The sequence below is a fragment of the Phalacrocorax carbo genome, chromosome Z (assembly GCF_963921805.1).
Source record: "Phalacrocorax carbo chromosome Z, bPhaCar2.1, whole genome shotgun sequence".
In the NCBI taxonomy this organism is placed as follows: domain Eukaryota; kingdom Metazoa; phylum Chordata; class Aves; order Suliformes; family Phalacrocoracidae; genus Phalacrocorax; species Phalacrocorax carbo.
In genome coordinates this window covers 68,399,977-68,421,622 of record NC_087548.1, presented here as the reverse complement: position 1 = coordinate 68,421,622, position 21,646 = coordinate 68,399,977, and the positions used below count along the sequence as shown (strand labels likewise).

Below are 21,646 nucleotides of genomic sequence, written 5' to 3'. Positions count from 1 at the left end.
AACGCCACCAGGTTAGTCAAGCATGATCTGCCTTTAGTGAAGCCATGTTGGCTTTTCCCAATCACGTGCTTCATTTGACTTGTGATGGTCCCCAGGAGGATTTGCTCCACAACTTTCCCGGGGACTGAAGTAAGGCTGATGGGCCTACAGTTACCCGGATCATCCCTCGAGCATGTTATATTCTCACAAGTTCAAATTACAATCACACTTTGAAAAGAGACTGTAAAATGACAAAGGGTGTCTTGCATTTGCCTCAGTTTCCATTCTTCAACGTTCAGGTAAGGACCCATGCTTCCCCTTCTCCCCCCGCCATATTGCCTCTGGGAGCTTAGCCAAGGAGAGAAGATAACTTGCAGTTCTGGCAATTCATTCTAGCATCAGAATCAAAACAGCATCATTGCCTTCAATACTGCAACCATCAAAGAATAGTTTGCATAAAATTGGGTATTACACCTTTGCAAATCCATTGCCTTTCAGTAACCTTACACTCCTACAAGAAAGTGAAACTTAAACCACACAACCATAGACACGGCAGTAATAGACTTGTTAGTTTTGAGCTGTACCATTAAACCGTAAAACATGTTGTACACCCATTTGTAACAGCTGTGTTTGAGTTGCCTTATTGAAGAAATGTCCCCAACTAATTGCTCAAAAACACCTGTTAAGTTCTTAAAAAAAAAAAAAAAAAAAAAGAATTTTGATCTGTAGAACTCTACCGTCCACCAAAAACAAGAGGTTAAAACAATCAATGTATAAAATGTATTTTCAGGTCTTCTTTTTTGAACAAATAATGAAAAAATTGTGAGTCACCACATTATCATACAAACAAGTTTTATCACTTTCACATTTACAAATATACATGTTATTCACAATAACATTCAGAAAAAGCCAGCTCTTTCCAGACGAAGACAAAGAAAATAAATCAGTGTCGTGGTCTAGCGGCAGCTCAGCCCCACGGAGTCGCTCGCTCACTGCCCCACCGGAAGACGGGGGAGAGAATCAGAAGAGTAACACTCGTGGGTTGGGATACAAACAGTTTAATAATTAAAATTAAAAGAAACAACAACAAAAATCCAATGGAAAGGAGAACAACGAGAGGTGCGAAACCCGGCAGGGGGGAAGGGAGAGGGAAGGGGAACGAATCGCTGAAACAAACCGCCCGCAATGCAGCCGCTCGCCGCCCGCCGACCCGATGCCGCACCGCTCCCGAGCCCCAGCTGCCCCCCCTCCATATACTGGTCATGGTGTCACGTGGTACGGAATGAACGTGCCATCGGCCAGTCGGGGTCAGCCGCCCCACCATGGCCCTGCCCCTCCCAGCCGACCCCCCATCACGCGGCACAGCAGAAGCTGGAAAGAGAGCCAATCTCCCCCCCATAGTAAGGAGAATTAACCCCTTCTCAGCTAAAACCAGCACAATCAGATATAGATAATTCAAGAATATATTAATAAAAAATTCTTTAATACATTAGGTAAAAATTGGAAGTTTGCTTCCAGCCAGTGTTCATCCTTCTTTAATTATCTAGGTCCTTCTTGTCTTGAGGTGCCTCAGTAAAAGCCATGGCTGAATAAACGTAATAGATTTATGCAAGAATGGCACAGATAGGACAATTTCGAAAAAGAGATTACATCATACAGACATGGGAGCAGGGTGCTCATGAATACAGCCTGGACAGCAGTGCAGAGAATCATGAACAAACAAATCACATTCCATGCAAAATGCATTCTGACACACTTTGCATATGTAAACCTGTGTGGAAAAGATAGAAAAATATGTCAAATTAGAAAAAAAAATATCACCATCATAGCACTATAGCAGAGCAACAGTTGCATCACCAGGACGGTGTAAATAGACTATACTACTGATAACACCACAGAACCCCAACTGAATTAAGGTTTCTCACAGCAAATATGACCAAAGGGCTAAGCTCAAGTCATTGTAGATGTTTCCAAATGGCTAAGAGAAGCAGCTGATTTATGCAGCCCTCCAGGAAATACCTTCCCACACTTTGATAGACTTTGCAGTCTAAAATGTGTGGCTTTATAACAGAGAACTCTAGTTAACCACAGGATAAACTTCCACTAATATTCTTATGGTCTTTAGAAGACTAGACTAGAGGATCATCTCTACTTCTGGCACCCCTCAATGCAAATTCCAATGCAGTTCAACATACTTACATTTTGATCTTTCATTTCTCCCTGGCAGCCTTGACAATACCTAAGAGAAAAAATTGTGTATTTTAACTGAAAAGGTCAAGACTGTGTAAAATGGTGTTTAAAAATAATCTCATACATGGTAACAATTTATGGAAATTTCAGCTATTCAACTGAACACACAGGATAACTGTTAACGGGAACTATAAATATTTCTTAATGCCAGAGGTGCCCCAAAATGACCAAACATTCAGCAGCACCTCCAGCAGCAAAGAAGCTGCTGCCAGCTATTCTTACTTCCATAACAAAAAAACTACAAGGTCCACATGTACGCTCAATATCACAAATATGATTTGCATACCGTTCCCCCTGATATTGTTCCAGGGTAACTTCCTGAAAGGCATCCAAAGGAAACAAGTGATGGTAAGACCGAGCCAGGTGAGGTGCAGACACTAACGTAAGACCTGGAAATGAAGAGATATCAAAATTATTACAAGATAAGACCTACCGAGAAGCTTTTCTGTATTAAATAAAGCAAAAAGAAAAAAGGTTTTAATTAATCAGTGGTTCAGAGCTTTTAAGACTAAAAAACCATGAAATTATTTATTCATTAGCTTCCATAATCCAAACCTGTAATCCTTTCCAGAATTAAATCCAAATATAAAGAACAAGAAAATTGTCCAAATTTCTAATTAAAAAGTTCAACTCAAGTCTTCAGAAGTACATTTACAATGCACAGTTGTAAAGGTAGACAGATTTTATCCTCATGCCATAAACAAAACGCAACCCTACAAGTGTCTTCTGATTAAATCTAAATGCACAACTTCTCTTTGGTGACAACAGTTCTGATGCTTCACATCACCAGTTAAAATGTCACCCAACTACAAAGCTCTACCGTAGCCTGCTACAATACTGCCAAAGACACACCACAGTCCTGTTTCAGCTAACATAGCTCTGCTGGTTTTGGCTGAGATGGAGTCAATTTTCGTCACAGTAGCCAGTATGGTGCTGTGGTTTGGACTAGTGCTGGAGACAGTGCTGATAATGCAGGGATGTTTTAGTTACCACTGAGCAGCGCGCACACAGAGTCAAGGCCTTTTCTGCTCCTCACCCCACCAGTGAGTGGGCTGGGGGCGCACAAGAAGCTGGGAGAGGACCCGGCTGAGACAGCTGACCCCAGCTGGCCACAGGGATATCCCACACCATATGATGTCGTGCTCAGTATATAAAGCTGGGGGAAGGAGGAAGGGGGGGGACATTTGGAGTGATGCCATCTGTCTTCCCAAGTCACCATTACGTGTGATGGAGCCCTGCTTTCCTGGAGATGCTGAACACCTGCCTGCCCGTGGGAAGGAGCGAATGAATTCCTGTTTTGCTTTGCTTGTGCATGTGACCTTTGCTTTACCTCTTAAACTGTCTTTATCTCAACCCACAAGTTTTCTCACTTTTACCCTTCAGATTCTCTCCCCATCCCCGCAGGGACAGTGAGCAAGCAGCTGGGTGGGGCCTTGGTTGCCAGCTGGGGTTAAATCATGACAACAGGCTAGTGTCAGCTGGGGCATGGGCTGGCACAAACTTCATCTCTCACTCCCACGAAGTACAAACTTCTAAGGTCTTGTTCTGCTGCCAGCTGCAGCTGTGGAGAATCTGTTGCTGATAAACTGAAGACTTCTCCAGTTACACTATTACCTTGTTGAAACAAAACTCATGCTGATGGGAAGACCTTGATATGAAACCAGGACAAGGTGACCCAAACTAGAGTTATTTCATCCTCTTGCCAAATACATGCATCTTGATAATACCTAACATGTTTTAGTCATATGCCTGTAGAAGTTAACAGGAAGACAACTGTCACTCACACCATATTAATAATATTAAAAAAGCTAATCCTCCCTCCCTCCTTATGGGGGCGGAGGCACCATTGGTTGTACTGTCCGTTAACATCTGGAAGACTGAAGGTCTCCATTTACAAATCTATAGCCTTTCAGGTGTCCCTTTGTAGACTGCCCTTGGGTTCAACTTTGAAACCTTTCATCCATCCTCCCAGAGGTGTGGTGCTACTTCTGTTCTTTTACTACAAAGCATTCTTTGTCATCATGGCCTTGGCACTGAGGAGCCTGAAACATTGGTGGGCCTGTTAAATCATGATTATTGAGGAGATTATTACCATTTGTATGTGAATCACCCTTCTTCTCCGCTTGGCTTTTAGGCTTTTAGTTTATAATACACTGCGGAATATATACAGCTTTACTGTTACAGGTATAGTCCTTGAAGTCCCTTGTATGAAGCTGAAATCCAAGGACATAGGAATGCAGGCTTCTTAAAGCAGAGATGGCTTTTAATGCCTAAGTATAGTTGAATTTTTTTCATGGTCTACCCGGCAACTCAGCCCCACACAGTTGCTCACTCACTCCCCCACCAGTAGATGGGGAGAAGAATCAGAAGGGTAACCAGGTTGCCAGTTTGAGAAAGAGCTATTTACCACCACCCTCTGGGTGCAGCCTGTCAGCCAGTTCCCCACCCACTGCACAGACCACTTGTCTAGGCCATAACGCATCAATTTCCCCAGGAGGAGACTGTGGGGGACTGTATCAAAGGCCTCGGAGAAGTCCAGGTAGACAATGTCCACCACCCGCCCCATGTCAACCAGGCAAGTCACTGTGTCATAGAACGCCACCAGGTTAGTCAAGCATGATCTGCCTTTAGTGAAGCCATGTTGGCTTTTCCCAATCACGTGCTTCATTTGACTTGTGATGGTCCCCAGGAGGATTTGCTCCACAACTTTCCCGGGGACTGAAGTAAGGCTGATGGGCCTACAGTTACCCGGATCATCCCTCGAGCATGTTATATTCTCACAAGTTCAAATTACAATCACACTTTGAAAAGAGACTGTAAAATGACAAAGGGTGTCTTGCATTTGCCTCAGTTTCCATTCTTCAACGTTCAGGTAAGGACCCATGCTTCCCCTTCTCCCCCCGCCATATTGCCTCTGGGAGCTTAGCCAAGGAGAGAAGATAACTTGCAGTTCTGGCAATTCATTCTAGCATCAGAATCAAAACAGCATCATTGCCTTCAATACTGCAACCATCAAAGAATAGTTTGCATAAAATTGGGTATTACACCTTTGCAAATCCATTGCCTTTCAGTAACCTTACACTCCTACAAGAAAGTGAAACTTAAACCACACAACCATAGACACGGCAGTAATAGACTTGTTAGTTTTGAGCTGTACCATTAAACCGTAAAACATGTTTTACACCCATTTGTAACAGCTGTGTTTGAGTTGCCTTATTGAAGAAATGTCCCCAACTAATTGCTCAAAAACACCTGTTAAGTTCTTAAAAAAAAAAAAAAAAAAAAAGAATTTTGATCTGTAGAACTCTACCGTCCACCAAAAACAAGAGGTTAAAACAATCAATGTATAAAATGTATTTTCAGGTCTTCTTTTTTGAACAAATAATGAAAAAATTGTGAGTCACCACATTATCATACAAACAAGTTTTATCACTTTCACATTTACAAATATACATGTTATTCACAATAACATTCAGAAAAAGCCAGCTCTTTCCAGACGAAGACAAAGAAAATAAATCAGTGTCGTGGTCTAGCGGCAGCTCAGCCCCACGGAGTCGCTCGCTCACTCCCCCACCGGAAGACGGGGGAGAGAATCAGAAGAGTAACGCTCGTGGGTTGGGATACAAACAGTTTAATAATTAAAATTAAAAGAAACAACAACAAAAATCCAATGGAAAGGAGAACAACGAGAGGCGCAAAGCCCCGGGGGAGGGGGGAAGGGAGGGGGGAGGGGAACGAATCGCTGAAACAAACCGCCCACGACGCAGCCGCTCGCCACCCGCCGACCCGATGCCGCACCGCTCCCGAGCCCCAGCTGCCCCCCCTTAATATACTGGTCATGGTGTCACGTGGTACGGAATGAACGTGCCATCGGCCAGTCGGGGTCAGCCGCCCCCACCATGGCCCTGCCCCTCCCAGCCGACCCCCCTTGGTGAGGAGAATTAACCCCTTCTCAGCCAAAACCAGCACATTCTCCACCCCTTATTCCATACCATTTACACCATGCCCAGGTCCTGTACCATCCAACACAACCTCACCAACCACCACCCCTCCCCTTCCCATCCTTTGACATAATACACAGACATCATTCCCTTGTCTATGGACCTTCCCTGTAAAATGTCCATAAAAATGTCCATTGAGTTCACCCAGTCCGTGACTCTGGGCTCCATCTGCCATTATCAGGCTTTCAGGGTGGGAGAGGTGGTGTCTGTGTGTGGCATTGGATTTCTGCATACCGAGTTAGTAATTTTTCCATCACTGCTGCACGTTGCTTGGTTGGGAGGCTAGTACTATATCATTGATACAACACAGAGGTGACACACAGTATTATATAGCAGTTCACATTGTGCCATTCAGTTCATTGGCTGTTTTCACCGAAAATCAAATCCCCTTGAGGCACACATCGGATTTCTTTATCCTCCTGCATCACCCACCAAGTGCACCCAGGTCCTCGAGCAAAAGCAATCCCACGAATAGGTTTGCCTTTGCCTGAGGCAGGAAGAACCCAGACTGTTTTGCCCCTTCCACAGTATCTAGGATTTCTGACTGGGCAGGGCCAGCTCGCCTGGCAGATCCCCTCGTGTTGACCACCCACGTGGCTTTTGCTAAATGTGTATCCCAGTGCTTGAATGTCCCACCCCCCATTGCTCTCAGTGTAGTGTTTAACAGTCCATTGTACCGTTCAATTTTCCCAGAGGCTGGTGCGTGATAGGGGATGTGATACACCCACTCAATGCCATGCTCTTTGGCCCAGGTGTCTATGAGGCTATTTCGGAAATGAGCCCCACTGTCTGACTCAATTCTCTCTGGGGTGCCATGTTGCCACAGGACTTGTTTCTCAAGACCCAGGATAGTGTTCCGGGCAGTGGCGTGGGGGACAGGATATGTTTCCAGCCAGCCAGTCGTTGTTTCTACCATTGTAAGCACATGGCGCTTGCCTTGGCGGGTCTTTGGGAGTGTGATATAGTCAATTTGCCAGGCCTCCCCATATTTGTATTTCAGCCATCGTCCCCCATACCACAGAGGCTTTACCCGCTTCGCTTGCTTGATTGCAGCGCATGTGTCACATTCGTGGATAACCTGTGCAATAATATCCATGGTCAAGTCCACCCCTCGATCACGAGCCCATCTGTATGTTGCATCTCTCCCTTGATGGCCTGAGGTGTCATGGGCCCACCGAGCTAGAAATAGTTCACCCTTATGCTGCCAGTCCAGATCCACCTCAGCCACTTCAATCTTGGCAGCCTGATCTACCTGCTGGTTGTTTCAATGTTCTTCAGTGGCCCGACTCTTGGGGACGTGAGCATCCACATGCCGTACCTTTACAACCAGGTTCTCTACCCGGGCAGCAATATCTTGCCACAATGTGGCAGCCCAGATGGGTTTGCCTCTGCGCTGCCAGTTGCTTTGCATCCACTGCTGTAACCAGCCCCACAGGGCATTTGCCACCATCCATTAGTCAGTATAGAGATAGAGCACTGGCCACTTTTCCTGTTCAGCGATGTCTAAGGCCAGCTGGGTGGCCTTTACCTCTGCAAACTGCCTCGATTCACCTTCTCCTTCAGCAGTTTCTGCTACTTGTCGTGTAGGACTCCATACAGCAGCTTTCCATCTCCGGTGCTCTCCCACAAGGCGACAGGACCCATCAGTGAACAGGGCGTATTGCTTCTCATCTTCTGGCAGTTTGTTATACAGTGGGGCTTCTTCAGCACGTGTCACCTCCTCCTCTGCTGATAATCCAAAATCTTTGCCTACCGGCCAGCCCATAATCACTTCCAAGATTCCTGAGTGACTGGGGTTTCCTACTCGAGCCCGCTGGGTGATCAGTGCATCCCATTTACTCCACGTAGCATCAGTTGCATGGTGTGTGGAGGGGGTGTTTCCTTTGAACATCCAGCCCAGCACTGGCAGTCGGGGTGCCAGGAGCAGCTGTGCCTCAGTACCAACCACTTCTGAAGCAGCTCGAACCCTTCATATGCTGCCAATATCTCTTCTTCAGTTGGAGTATAGCGGGCTTCGGACCCTCTGTATCCCTGACTCCAAAACCCTAGGGGTCCACCTCAGGTCTCCCCATGCGCTTTCTGCCAGAGGCTCCAGGTAGGGCCATTCTCCCTGGCTGCGATGTAGAGCACATTCTTTACATCCTGTCCTGCCAGGGCTGGCCTAAGGGCTACTGCATGAACTATCTCCTGTTTAATCTGTCCAAAGGCTTGTCATTGCTCAGGCCCCCATTTGAAATCATTCTTCTTCCGGGTCACTTGATACAGAGGGCTTACGATCAGACACTAATTTGGAATATGCATTCTCCAAAAACCCACAACGCCCAAGAAAGCTTGTGTTTCCTTTTTGCTAGTTGGTGGAGACATGGCTGCTATTTTGTTGATCACATCCATTGGGATCTGACAACGTCCATCTTGCCATTTGATTCATAAGAACTGGATCTCTTGTGTGGGTCCCTTCACCTTACTTTGTTTTATGGCAAAACCAGCTTTCAGAAGGATTTGGACTATTTTCTTCCCTTTCTCAAAAACTTCTTCCACTGTGCTGCCCCACACGATGTCGTCATCAATGTACTGCGGGTGTTCGGGAGCTCCACCTTGTTCCAGTGCAGTATGGATCAGTCCATGGCAAACGGTAGGACTGTGTTTCCATCCCTGGGGCAGTCGATTCCAGGTGTACTGGATGCCCCTCCATGTGAAAGCAAACTGTGACCTGCACTCTGCTGCCAGAGGGACTGAGGAGAATGCATTAGCGATATCAATTGTGGCATACCACCTGGCTGCCTTTGACTCCAGTTCATATTGAAGTTCTAGCACATCTGGCACAGCAGCACTCAACGGTGGAGTGACTTCATTCAGGCCACGATAGTCTACTGTTAGTCTCCACTCTCCATTAGACTTCCGCACTGGCCACATGGGACTGTTAAAGGGTGAGTGGGTCTCACTGATGACTCCTTGGCTCTTCAGTTGGTGAATGAGCTCATGGATGGGGATCAGAGGGTGTCGGTTGGTGCAATACTGCCACAGGCGCACTGTTGTGGTGGCGATTGGCACCTGTTGTTCTTTGACCCTCAGCAACCCCACAACAGAAGGGTCCTTAGAGGCCAGGCAAGGTAGACAGCTGTTTAATTTCCTCCGTCTCCAAGGCAGCTACACCAAAAGCCCACTTGTACCCTTTTGGGTCTTTGAAATACCGTCTCCTGAGGTAGTCTATCCCAAGGATGCAGGGAGCCTCTGGGCCAGGCACAATGGGGTGCTTCTGCCTCTCATTCCCAGTTAGGCTCACTTCGGCCTCCAACACAGTTAGCTCTTGGGATCCCCCTGTCACTCCAGCAATGCTGATGGGTTCTGCCCCTATATAGTTTGATGGCATTAAGGTGCACTGTGCGCCGGTGTCCACTAAGGCTTTATACTCCTGTGGGTCGGACGTGCCAGTCCATCGGATCCACACAGTCCAGTAAGCCCGGTTATCCCTTTCCTCCACCTGGCTGGAGGCAGGGCCCCTCTAGTCCTGATCATGGCATTCGCAACTCACTTCCTGTAAATGTGAATCAGGAGCCCCTCTTTTACGCTTAGAAATAAAATCTGCACTTCTGCTCCTCTGTCTGGGGACCTGCTCACTAGAAACTGGAGCAGCAGCTTTCCTGGAAGAACCTCCCTGAGCAATTGTTCTTCCTTGCAGCTCACGTACCCATACCTCTAGGGTCGAGGTAGGCTTGCCATCCCACCTCCTCATGTCCTCTCTGTGGTAACGCAGGTAGAACCATAGGGTGGCCTGTGGTGTGTATCATCTCCTTTGAGCCAAAGGACGCTTATTCCTAAGAGCTGAGACACTACTCTGTAGAGGTGGGGAGATGGACATATCTTTGAGTTGCTGGACCTCTCGGGATAGTTTTTCCACAGCAGATGAGTGAGGAAGAGATATTTCTTTCATAATCCCAGAGTCTATCAATCACCTCTGCCACCGTTGGTTCCTCATCCCCTTTCCAGGACATTACTGCCAGTGAGTTCGCATGTGAGGATGGTTCGCTCCGTACAAACTTCCGCCACACAGGTTGTGTGCGCTGGGCTTCATCTGGATCTTTGGATGACCATTGATCGTCCAGGTCACCATAAATCACCTCAAACACAGCTAATTCCCTTAGATACTGGATGCCTTTCTCCATGGTTGTCCATTTTCCTGGGTGATATGTAACATCTTCTTTAAAGGGATACCTTTCCTTCAGACTCCTGTCTGGAGTGGAGTCGCCTCCAGAGGCTGAGGGCTTGTGGTTTTTTTCCAATCGCTTTGTCAATGCCCCCTTCCCCAGAAAGGGATCCCAGTTGTTTGGCTTCTTTTCCCTCTAGTTCCAGGCTACTGGTCCCGTTATCCCAGCATTGGAGCAGCCAGGTCACAATGTGCTCACCCGAACGACGGCTGAAATCTTTTAGTGTATCTCGCAACTCACTCAAGGACAGGGATTGGGTGGTCTCTATTTCATTTATTACTTCTTCCTCCTCTCCCCGCGATGGCCCTGGTTCTTCATCATCCCGTTCTAAACGAGTTGATGTCCGCTTCCAATATTTCATCTTGTGTATGGGGGCCACTGATACTGGCACAGATTTTCTGAGCTAGCTCCGGTACTTGTCGTGGGGGTTTGAGTGGCTGCAGTGCCTGTCCTCAGGGCTGGAGTGACCACAGTGCCAGTCACTTTGCATTTCAATCCAGAGACATTCTCTTCCCCTTGGGAGCACTGAATACTGTGGAGCAGGGCTCGGCACACATGGGCCAGACCCCAGCACATTGCAGTGATCTGTGTCTCTCTAGAGTGCCCAGCATAACAACATACTTTCTCCAAATATTCTACTAGTTTTTCAGGATTCTGCACTTGTTCGGGGTTGAAACTCCAAAACACTGGGGGTGCCCACTGCCCTAGGTATTTGCCCATGCTATCCCACATGCCCTGCCACTCGTAACTATCAAGCCTCGGGGCAGATTATGGGTGATATTCTTAAGTTGCTTAGTCAAAACCAAAACAGCATGCCAAAAAACTAACAATAACTGCACCTTAACCACCCAAGGATGTTCAAGATACAAAAAGGTTGTTGTAACAAAGGCACAGACATCATAGAAAAAAACTGCAAAGATACCATTCTGTACTTCCTCCATATAAAGTCTCTCAGAGGAGAAGGTATCATTGCTAATTGCCTCAACAAGGTGGTAGCCAAAGTACAGTAACGGTTTCAGCAAAAACCCAATACCAGGTAAAACTGAAAACCAGTGTTTGCGTAACAAATCTCATAGGCAGAACGTTACTAATCACAGCAGAACACAGCAGACTCAACAAACCAACACCGATCTTTAACACCAACTGCAAAAAGGACAACATGGTGCTGTGACCAGCAGCTGTTATTATCTCCAACCCTTGAGCCCCACGTTGGGCGCCAAAAAGACTGTCGTGGTTTAGCGGCAGCTCAGCCCCACGGAGTCGCTCGCTCACTGCCCCACCGGTAGATGGGGGAGAGAATCAGAAGGGTAACGCTCGTGGGTTGGGATACAAACAGTTTAATAATTAAAATTAAAAGAAACAACAACAAAAATCCAATGGAAAGGAGAACAACGAGAGGCGCAAAGCCCCGGGGGAGGGGGGAAGGGAGGGGGGAGGGGAACGAATCGCTGAAACAAACCGCCCACGACGCAGCCGCTCGCCACCCGCCGACCCGATGCCGCACCGCTCCCGAGCCCCAGCTGCCCCCCCTTAATATACTGGTCATGGTGTCACGTGGTACGGAATGAACGTGCCATCGGCCAGTCGGGGTCAGCTGCCCCCGCCGTGGCCCTGTCCCTCCCAGCCCCCCGCCACGTGGCAGAGAGTGGGAAGGTCGACGACCCCCCACGGTAAGGAGAATTAACCCCTTCTCAGCCAAAACTAGCACAATTTTTCATTCCTTAGCTCTCTTACTACTAACTCACAATTAATCTGTTCACCTTTTCTTGCTACTCACCACAGATTTTGCATTCCACAGGAAGTTCACAGTATTTGGCTCTGCACTGGGGACAGAAATATCCACCCAGTGTCAGACCCGGCTCGCTGTTGTTTTCCAATTGCCTAGAGTAGAGAGACACGATTTAATACCTAGGCAATAACTCCATAATACTATATAACCACAAATACTATACAGTTCTCACAACAAATAGTTTAAAGAGTTTCGGTAGCTTCCATGCAACAGTTCCACATATATGGAAGTGTCAGAAAAAAATTGATAGGGTGAGATACTAGTAACCACGTCTTCCCACAGAAACAGAATGAAGACCAAACCTTCCCAGACAGAGGAACCAATATATCTTTAAAAACTAAAGTTATGAAAGGTTACAGCATTAGTTTTTCTACTTACACACACACATGCTCTATATTGATTTTAAGATGCACGTTAGTACTTATTCTTTCAAACAGCAGACACTGTTCCTTCTGAAAATTCATACTCCCCATCATCCCTGAAAGCCATGATTCCTCTCATTGAGAAGAGCACTGGTACACAAATCAAATGTGGCATCTATTGTAAACTTCCCTTTAAAGTCACACTAATAAATAGATTTAAAAAATCTTTATAATAATAATCTTCATCCTCATCATTACCTTTATAGTTATAGAAATAATTGAATTGAGAAATGCAAGTAAAATTGGTAGTAATTACTTTAATACCCGGTAGCACCCTTGCGATCTAATCACTATAAAACACTACTAAAAGCCATTAACTACCTTGAAAAAATTTTAAATGTAAATTTTTAAAGCTTATTTAACAGAGGTAACTACAGCCACATACTAAATGTGCAAATGGAAGTAAAACTTCTACAGAGAAGTCACAAGACACGACTTACTATTCTTTGCATGTTATTTTGCAATAACTTCACTGACAGATTTTCTAAATATGATTAATTATTACTGAATTCTGATGAGCTCATTGAATTCTAATGAAATTTACTTACGCCATGCTAAAGGATGGCTTTGCATCTTGATCAGATAAAGAAGCAATCGTATGCTGAGGAAAACCTGAAGAGAAAAACATCCCATATTAACACTTTTAAAACAAGTAATCTTTCTGTTTCTTACTTCAATGCAGAAGTTCAAAGATTATTCTCAACATTAAGACCTATGTCTTTTTTTTGTTTGTTTGCTATTACAGGACAAGTAATACACACTTACTAGGCATCAAACTCTTCCTAAAGCTGTCTGCCTACATCCACCAACAAATCACTCACTGTATTTCTCCCAGCTGAAAAAAATCTTTTAATAGACTTCATATTAACTGAAGCTCACAGGAACCCCATTTTTGAAGAACAGCTACAAAAATTATGTGCAATGTCAGGAAAGCAGGAAGAGCACTACATGAATGTTTGCTTGAACAATGGTTTCTAATTAAAGGGAAAATATTTTTACATACAGACACAAGTATATATTCACCTTCCAAGTGCAGCATATGACATATGAGACTATAGTATTCTACAGAGGCTGTAACAGATATAATTCTTTCTACCACTTATTTTTCACAGCTCATGTCAAGTGGGCAGTTAATTTTTGACTGCTGCTCAGGCTTTACCTATAACAAGTAAATCTCTTCAGTATTTACATCTACACATAAAAATATATTAATTCTTATCTGTAAAAATGGGTGAATGGAAGTGAGAAATCAGTGCTCTAATTCATGGCTTTAAAGTTCCTATTCTGGCTTAACTCCAGGCTTAAATTTATCAAGAAATACATCAGGAGAAGAAAGGGTACCTAATCCATTTGTTAGAAGAACACCACAACAGTACTCCTAACAAATATGTACTACGTGGCCAAACAGATGGCTCTTACAGTCAATTAAGCTTATAATAGTTGCCTTCTGCAGGAAAAAAAAAAAAACCAAACCAAACCACAGGGAGAAACAAAATATTTTCCATCCTTAATTTCCAAGTATTACATTTATACCAATTACTGTACAAGCAATATCACTCCACTTTACTGTTTCCAACTGCAGTTGAGTAAATTGCCTTATTTGTTTTAATTCTTTATTTAAAAGCTACCTTGCACGAACAACGTCAAAAAAATTGGTATCTAGTTAGTAAAATAAAAGTTAAAATAAAAAACCAATTGTGCAATGTCTTTATTATACTTCTAGCTATGTCTACGGCTGTAACACAGAAGTTGCAAAGAAAGAAAAAGACAAGATTTGCATATCTTGTGCTAGGACTTTAACAAAACCATATCCTACCCATTCGAATAAGGGAACACTCAGAACTTGAACTGGCAGGTGGAGGACTAACATGATGCATCAGGAGTTCCTTATAATGACTTTCATCTAAAATAATGTGGTATGTTCCTGTCACAAAGAAAGAAATGCCTTAATCTCAGATTATGAGCATATAAGAATATAAACATATTCTCCAAGGGACAGAAAACAACTTAAGTAAAAAAATAATTTAGCCAACTCTGTTCCTAAAAACAGTCCTGTTAATGCTACTGAAAATGACAAGTTTTAAAGTTAATAACACCAGAATGTTTAATTAGATATGACGGCCCATAGCTTTTTCTCCAACATTACTTTGTCGTAATTGTAGTAATATCGTAAAAGTTACCACTGTAGTAATTCATACTAACTTGTTACATTAGCAAGTTCCACATCACGTAGCTTTATATATGGAACACTATGTTTTAAAGCATATGTATTTCTTCTCTTGAGAGATGCAGCTACTAGCTGACAGTCATTTCAGTAAATACTGTGTATTTTGTAGTTTGGGAAACCCTTAAATTTTCTGCCAGCACAACAGAATATTCATTCTTAAATATTAAAATGCATTAATGAATATATGACAAATTAGTTTCTTAAATTTGATTTTATACTTGTATTAGTAGTATAACTACTGAACTTTAGATACATACCACCAGTTTCTCGGGCAAGTACTGTACAAACTCGAACTTCAGCACTTAGGCCAATGACAGATACTCTGATCTTAACTGCTTTTAAACACTTCAAATGGAAAAAGAAAGCATACTTAAATTCATATGCAGAACAGAAAACAATAAAAAGGTTCAAAGTTTTAAATAAAGTTAATCGGTGATGACACTGCAACTGTCTTTTTAGTCTAATAGCTTGGGTGTTCAACGTAGTAGTCAAACTTCACTTCTGTACCTTAATTAGATCATAGATGTTGGCTGGATCACATGTCGTCAGACTGCTGAAGACTATCAAAACCTCTCTGCTTGTATGTCCTGGCATGTGCCTAAAGAAAGTATATAGTTAATTTACTTGTGTACACTAAGCTACTTGTATGCCAAAGTTTCCAAGGACTTCAACGTACTAAAGTCAGAAGACAACATAATATGAAGTCCCCTACAAATTATAAGACTGGTAAGATCCTTCTCTGAGCACCAGAATTTAACTTTCCAAAAGTCAAACCTTCTCAGTATCTAAAATACAGTATTTGACTGTGTAGTGATCTGATTGTTTGCTCTAAAGCTTAAGTTATGCCTGTATGTTATCCATACTCTCACAGGTTAAATTCACCTTCAAACTAGCAACACTGCTTCTTAAGATAAAAACCTCTAATCAGTTTATAGGTGTAAATCCATTAACAACTGTCTTTTAGTTCTTAATGGTAAACTCTCTTCAAACTACCCATTCAAATATTTTTATGACACTGACTACTAACTTTATTCTGTCAGTGATTCTAGCTATAATTATTTGTTAAAACACTCTTCCACAAATGCCTACCCCATCTCAATACCTCACGTAGCAAAAAATCTTTTTAAATCTATCCTACCTGAAAATTTACCTTTCTAAAGTGTGCTGAAACTCCTGCTAGATTATTGTGATTCAATGCTGTTTCTTTTCCTGTTCTCTTATTATTAAGCTCTAACTCTGCCCTCTCACATACCTTAGCCCTCTAGGAAAAAGTCATTGCAGGGTCTTTCACCACCATATTCATACATGACATAAAATCACCTACTTCATTTTAAAGTATTGTTGCTTTTTATATGCAGCCCACCGTAAATAGAAGCATCTTGTGTTAAAAAATTAATTTCTGCACTACTAGCATATTTAGCTTCTTAACAGTTTGTAACAGTATTGTAAGAGGACATAAAGCTGTCTTTTAAAGACTCAGGTCAGGGTGATGCAAGATGCTACTTGTAAAAAAAAAATACTATCTTTGCCCCTCCAAAAATTCACGATCAGCATTATACTGATTATGGAAAACATAGGGAAAAAAACCCTCCATGTATATACTAACTTTAAAGTCTGCATGGCCAAATTCAGAGAATTGTATAGAGATGGCTCTCCACTGCAGTTCATATCCACTGCTTTCTTCAGAGCAGTTATGTGCTTTTTTGAGTTACCTGTAAGTGAAAAAAACAATTCACCTGAAATAACAAGTTAAAAGGATTCAAATATTTAAACTATGTGTTTAATGAAGTGTACCTTGTACTACAACAGTTTTCAAACTGTGACTTGTAACTCTATCTTTCTCCTTAGAAATTGACCTCTTGATCAGAATGTAGAAAACAATAAAACATTATATTAACAGGAAGACCTCAAGACCTCAAGAACAAGAACTCAATTGTTAGAAACTTTAAGAGGTCAAAAAGAATAAAATCACTGTTGCATATCATTAAGCACTTAACAGAGTCACAGAATGGCAGGGGTTGGAAGAGACCTCTGGAGATCATCTCGTCCAACCCCCCTGCTTGAGCAGCCACACCCAGAGCAGGGGGCACAGGAACGCATCCAGGCGGGGTTTGAATGTCTCCAGGGAAGGGACTCCACACCCTCCCTGGGCAGCCCGTGCCACTGCTCTGGCACCCGCACAGGAAAGAAGTTTTTTCTCATGTTTAGTTGGAACTTCCCGTGTTCCAACTTGTGCCCATTGCCCCTTGTCCTGTCATTGGGCACTATTAAAAAGAGTCCAGTCTCACTGTCCTGACACCTCCCCTTTAGATATTGATAAGTACTGATGAAATCCCCCCTCAGTCTTGTCTCCTCCAGGCTGAACAAACCCAGGTCTCTCAGCCTTTCCTCATAGGATGAGTGTGAAATGTTTTACAAAGTGTTTCAGCAGAAACAGAGTTTAGTTTCCTCTATTATCCTCAAAGTACTGTTCAAGGATTGACTGATCCTCAAATTCCTCAATAAAGTTGCTCCAGTTTTACAAGTGAATAAAGAGAAAAAAACTAAGACTTCGTCTCTGAAGCCACAGGGATTCCTAGTGACAGGAGGCAAGAACCAAATTAACTTCTTAACATCTGATCAGATCTCACAGAACACACAGATGTCATGAAACACAAAACAAACAGCGTGAGAAGTTAACTACAGGGAGAACAAAACATTTTAATTGTAATATGGATAAGACATGATCACAAACAAGCATGCGATGACAATTCTACATCAAAAAAAAGACTATGGTTTCAGATAACTTGCAATAACTTCTCCTTCAAATTAAAAATATTATGTTAAGACGACTTCACTTTCAGCAGTCATCTAGGTAGACCTTATAACATCAATGTGAGATATTAAAACATCTCCAATTAAAAAAAAAAAAACACCTCCCTACCTGAAAGTTCTGTCATTTTTTCAGCTCTCTTACTCTTGGTTACAATTAAGCCAAGCTGGAAAAGGAAAAAAAAAAAAAGAAAAAAGGCAAAACTTTTCTTATCAAGTTTAAAAATAAGTTGATTTACATTTTTGCTATATACTTCTTTATGGATCAGAATTACTCAACTATAGAAGTTTTCTTCTAACAACAACAGCACAACACTATGCATCAGTTAACATATATTCCTGTACTTCAGTACTTTTGCCACAAGGTACAGAAAGAAATCTAAAATTCTAAATGTCTGAAAAGAAATATAATCACAACTTTTGCAGCAGAATTTATGTTTAGGAAAAAGGGAACAGAAAGGTTCTTATTTTCATTAGTTCAAGGAGAAAGAAGAATTTCACCAGACTGATGAGGAAGGAATGGGAAGGAACCCATGAACTGAGAACAGTTTACTAGATAGTGTTAAAACTAAAACTAACTTTTAAAATAGTTTTCAGTTACTTGTTTCTTGCATGGTTTTACATACCTGACTAATAGGATTTTGGTCAAAGTACTCTTCAACAAAATATTCCAATAACTATAAAGAAAAGTTAAGACCGTTAAAAACAGCTTTATTCACATGTATTTAAGTAGGTGGTACTTGCAAAACATCCAGTATTATTAAAAAAAAAAAAGTTGGAAAAAGAAATGGGGAGAATGATCTCTTCTTTTCCATCCTCCTTTCACCCTGCCCCTTCCATCCTCCTCCCTCCTTCCATGTTACCGATGCAATGTATATTTCAGAAACTAGCCACCACTTATTTTATTAGCTTCGTATGTTAAAGTTCTAGACTACCGTTGGTTCAAACAGAGGTTTACAATACACCAAAAAGCACTGATCTGTGAAAAATCATCAAAACCCAGGATTTCAATGCTTAGTGTTGTTAGAGAAGATCGTAGAGTACAACATATACAGTTAAAGCCCTCCAAAGTCTGAAGCAGCAAACCAACTGAACTCCTGTCTAGCGTCCATTCAAACCAGAATTCATCAAAACACAACTGTAAGAAAAAACAAATTCTAGATGTGTAATGAAAGCATGTTTGCTCTTCTGCCACCCCTTATTACACGAAAGGCTTCAGCTTAATTTCCACATACTTTTCATAATGTGCCTTTCCACAAAAATGTCCTTACAAAATGTTGTTACTATACAGAAGTACTCGTACAAGGCAAACTAATGTCACACAGACTTTACTATTCAAAAACCAGGAAAATTACAGACTAGCAACAGAAACAAGGAAAAAAGGTACAGATGAGAGAAGAGATGAAGCTATGCACGTAATCTAGTCACAGGAGACTGCCATTTTTTTAAATGCAAAATGGAAGAAGTTCACAGAGAAACAGTGGATTAATAAGAGAAAACTTTTGAGTACAGAAATACCTTCAAAGTGCAAGTAAGTCTGTTCGGTTTTAAATCTTGGTCCTCCATAGTTCTTGACCCATCAACAACCACGTAAAGGTGACGCATCTGCATTTTCACCATAAGTGATAATTACTCAGACAGGAGGTATTTAAATGAAGTGTTCAGTATTCTGTTTACTTGAAAAAGCAACTACTTCCTCCCTCAAACAGGGAAAATTTGGTACCCTGAGCTATGCAATCAACAGCAACAGAAAAATTAATGCATTTTTATCATTATTCCTTCAAAATTAAAAAACTAAGTACTATCTTGAAAAATGCACACTGTTCTTTTCCTCTCACAATAAGCTACAAAATATGCATAGTTTGCACCTTCACCTCTTCATGAGAAGAGCTCAGCATTGTATCAAGTAATGCTGTTATTTACAACTCATTTAAATTATGCCTGTTTTTCACAGGAAGAAAAATTGACTCTGCAAGCACATGTGGTTTGACTGCTGTTGCAAAACTCACCCTGATACAGGGAACATGCCAAACCTCCACCTCTGAATGCTCATGCTTCCCCGCCCACACTGCCAACGGACAAAGAATGTTTTAGAAAAATAAAGTTTGGTGGAAAACACAAGCTTTTGTCTCAAGTACATTAAGCCAGCAAAAGCGTATTTCAGATTAGGCATACCACCCCTGTCCAAGTAGTTTCGGACTCAGGACAGACAAGGATGAAGACATTAGCATACCATTCCAAGTCGAACTTGTCCATGGTGTTCATAGAGTCTAATAAAATACAAAAGGATTTAAGTGAGATGCAAATGAATGAATGGTTCCCAAAACAAAAGTCTGGAACAAGTCCGGTACTAGACTTCTGGCAAATATGATGCAATAACAAGCCACAGACACTTATTTACACTGGAAAACAAACATTCAGTTGCAGATTTCATGCCTCTCAGAAAACAAACAAACAAAAACTATTTCTTACTACCAGGTTTAACGGAACTTTTAAGTTTTACCCAAATTTGAAAATTTTAACATGATCTGAAATGAAACAAGCCTATATATTATCTAGCAATTCTTCTGACTGTTTGAAACACAGATTTGGTGCCATGACACCAAAACCCAGCTTGAGACGTTTGTACTTTAAAAAATATACTGCAGGATTTTCTCTAGGCAGCGCAAATTGCAAGTGCAGTGCTTTGCACCATGTTTCATCCGATCAAAGACCTCACCTCTTCGGTTAGTGCACATCTGGGGTATCTAGCTTATATATGTTCAGGCTTAAGATTAAAGATAAAACCAAATTTTACTCTTTTTTTCCTGGCACAATTAATAAGCAGCAGACAAGAAGAACACAACCGGACATCTGCAGGGGTAAGGACACAAAAAGACGCTGCAGGAGTGCCGATGTGCTTACCCAACCTAGTGAACCCAGTCTCAGAGTGATTAAGTCCTTATAACTGACCAAACCAGCGTTATTAGCAGGCTCGTGGCAACACATAATACCTTTTCCTCTTCGCCTTGAAGAGAATGTCCTCGATGGTCGCTTTCAGCGATCCGGATTCATCTTCTTTAAGAATTTCCCTACGCAAAACAGATGGTTATTGAGCAGAAGGGAGGTTTTTCCCTCGTCTGTCACCAACGAGAAGTCGAGGCTGGAGAAAGGCGAGCCCACCATGTCCTTTCGTAGCCTCCTTCCCAGCGCTTGGTCCGTTCGGGTTCGTCATCCATCGCCACGGGCAAGGGCAAGGGCAAGGGCAAGGGCAGCCCCGTGAGGGTGCGGGCGCGGGGCCTGTGAGGGGGGACCGGCCCGGGCTAGCGCCCGCGCACCTGGAGAGCTGCGGGGAACGGAACCCGCGCCGGCCGCCAGGCCCAGCCGCCGCACCGCGCCCGCACGGAAACGCGGCCACCTGCTTCCGCCTCGGTGCGCCGCCAACCCCTCCCGGCTGCCGCCCGGGCGGCGCAGCGACCGTTCCGGGGAGGGGTGGCGGCACTCGCCCGCCAGCCCGGGGACTGCTGTCCCCGCTCCGGAGAGGGCGAGGCTAGAGCCGGTGGCCGCCACCGGTAATAGCTTGCCCCGAGCTCCAGAACGCCGCCCCACCGCTGGGCCCTCGGAGGAGGCGGGAGCGAGGCTGTCCGGCCTCTCAGCGGCCACGGCCGGCGGCAGCCCTCGGCACCTCTAACTGAGGAAAATGTTGCGGCCGCCACAGTTAAATACAGGGTGTTTTTCACAATATCAAAATACTCCAATTAAATTATTAAAAGGGTGGTGGCGTCGCGGATACGCCATAGTGTGGGCATGGAGCCGGCGGTAAGTTCCTGTCAGCTCTAACGGCCCCTCGCCCACCTCTCGGGCACCAGGTAGCAGGATCAAGGCACTCCCTGGGCTTACCTGGCGTTTCTGTAATTAACTGAAGGCATTTCAGTAATTAACAGAAGAATGCAGGAGCCTAGAAAAAGACCGTTATTTACATA

At 43.3% G+C, this 21,646-nt stretch overlaps 1 protein-coding gene across 2 annotated transcripts; it reads right to left on the bottom strand.

Annotated features, from left to right (window-relative positions):
* Positions 1-1,443: 1,443 nt before the first annotated feature.
* GTF2H2 (general transcription factor IIH subunit 2) lies at positions 1,444-21,239 on the bottom strand. 2 transcript variants are annotated; one of them, XM_064439233.1, is made up of 15 exons: positions 20,847-21,239; positions 20,678-20,755; positions 19,918-19,954; positions 19,203-19,289; positions 18,311-18,361; positions 17,797-17,851; positions 16,480-16,585; positions 15,381-15,471; positions 15,131-15,218; positions 14,463-14,570; positions 13,195-13,258; positions 12,213-12,316; positions 2,516-2,618; positions 2,179-2,218; positions 1,444-1,750 (listed from the first exon to the last, which is right to left on the bottom strand). In XM_064439233.1, the coding sequence occupies exons 1-15, from the start codon at positions 20,900-20,902 to the stop codon at positions 1,631-1,633; spliced, it is 1,188 nt and encodes a 395-aa protein (XP_064295303.1). In that variant the 5' UTR covers positions 20,903-21,239; the 3' UTR covers positions 1,444-1,630. The 2 variants fall into 2 exon arrangements, with proteins under 2 accessions (XP_064295303.1, XP_064295304.1); XM_064439234.1 differs by lacking the exons at positions 19,918-19,954; positions 20,678-20,755; positions 20,847-21,239 and adding an exon at positions 19,694-19,752.
* Positions 21,240-21,646: the final 407 nt, after the last annotated feature.

Coding starts and splice junctions, on each gene's coding strand:
- GTF2H2 (XM_064439233.1), bottom strand. CDS start 20,902: ATGGATGACGAACCCGAACGGACCAAGCGCTGGGAAGGAGGCTACGAA. Junction 19,290..19,917: donor GACAAGTTCGACTTGGAATG/GTATGCTAATGT, acceptor GTGAAAATGCAG/ATGCGTCACCTTTACGTGGT. Junction 2,219..2,515: donor GAACAATATCAGGGGGAACG/GTATGCAAATCA, acceptor TTTTTCTCTTAG/GTATTGTCAAGGCTGCCAGG.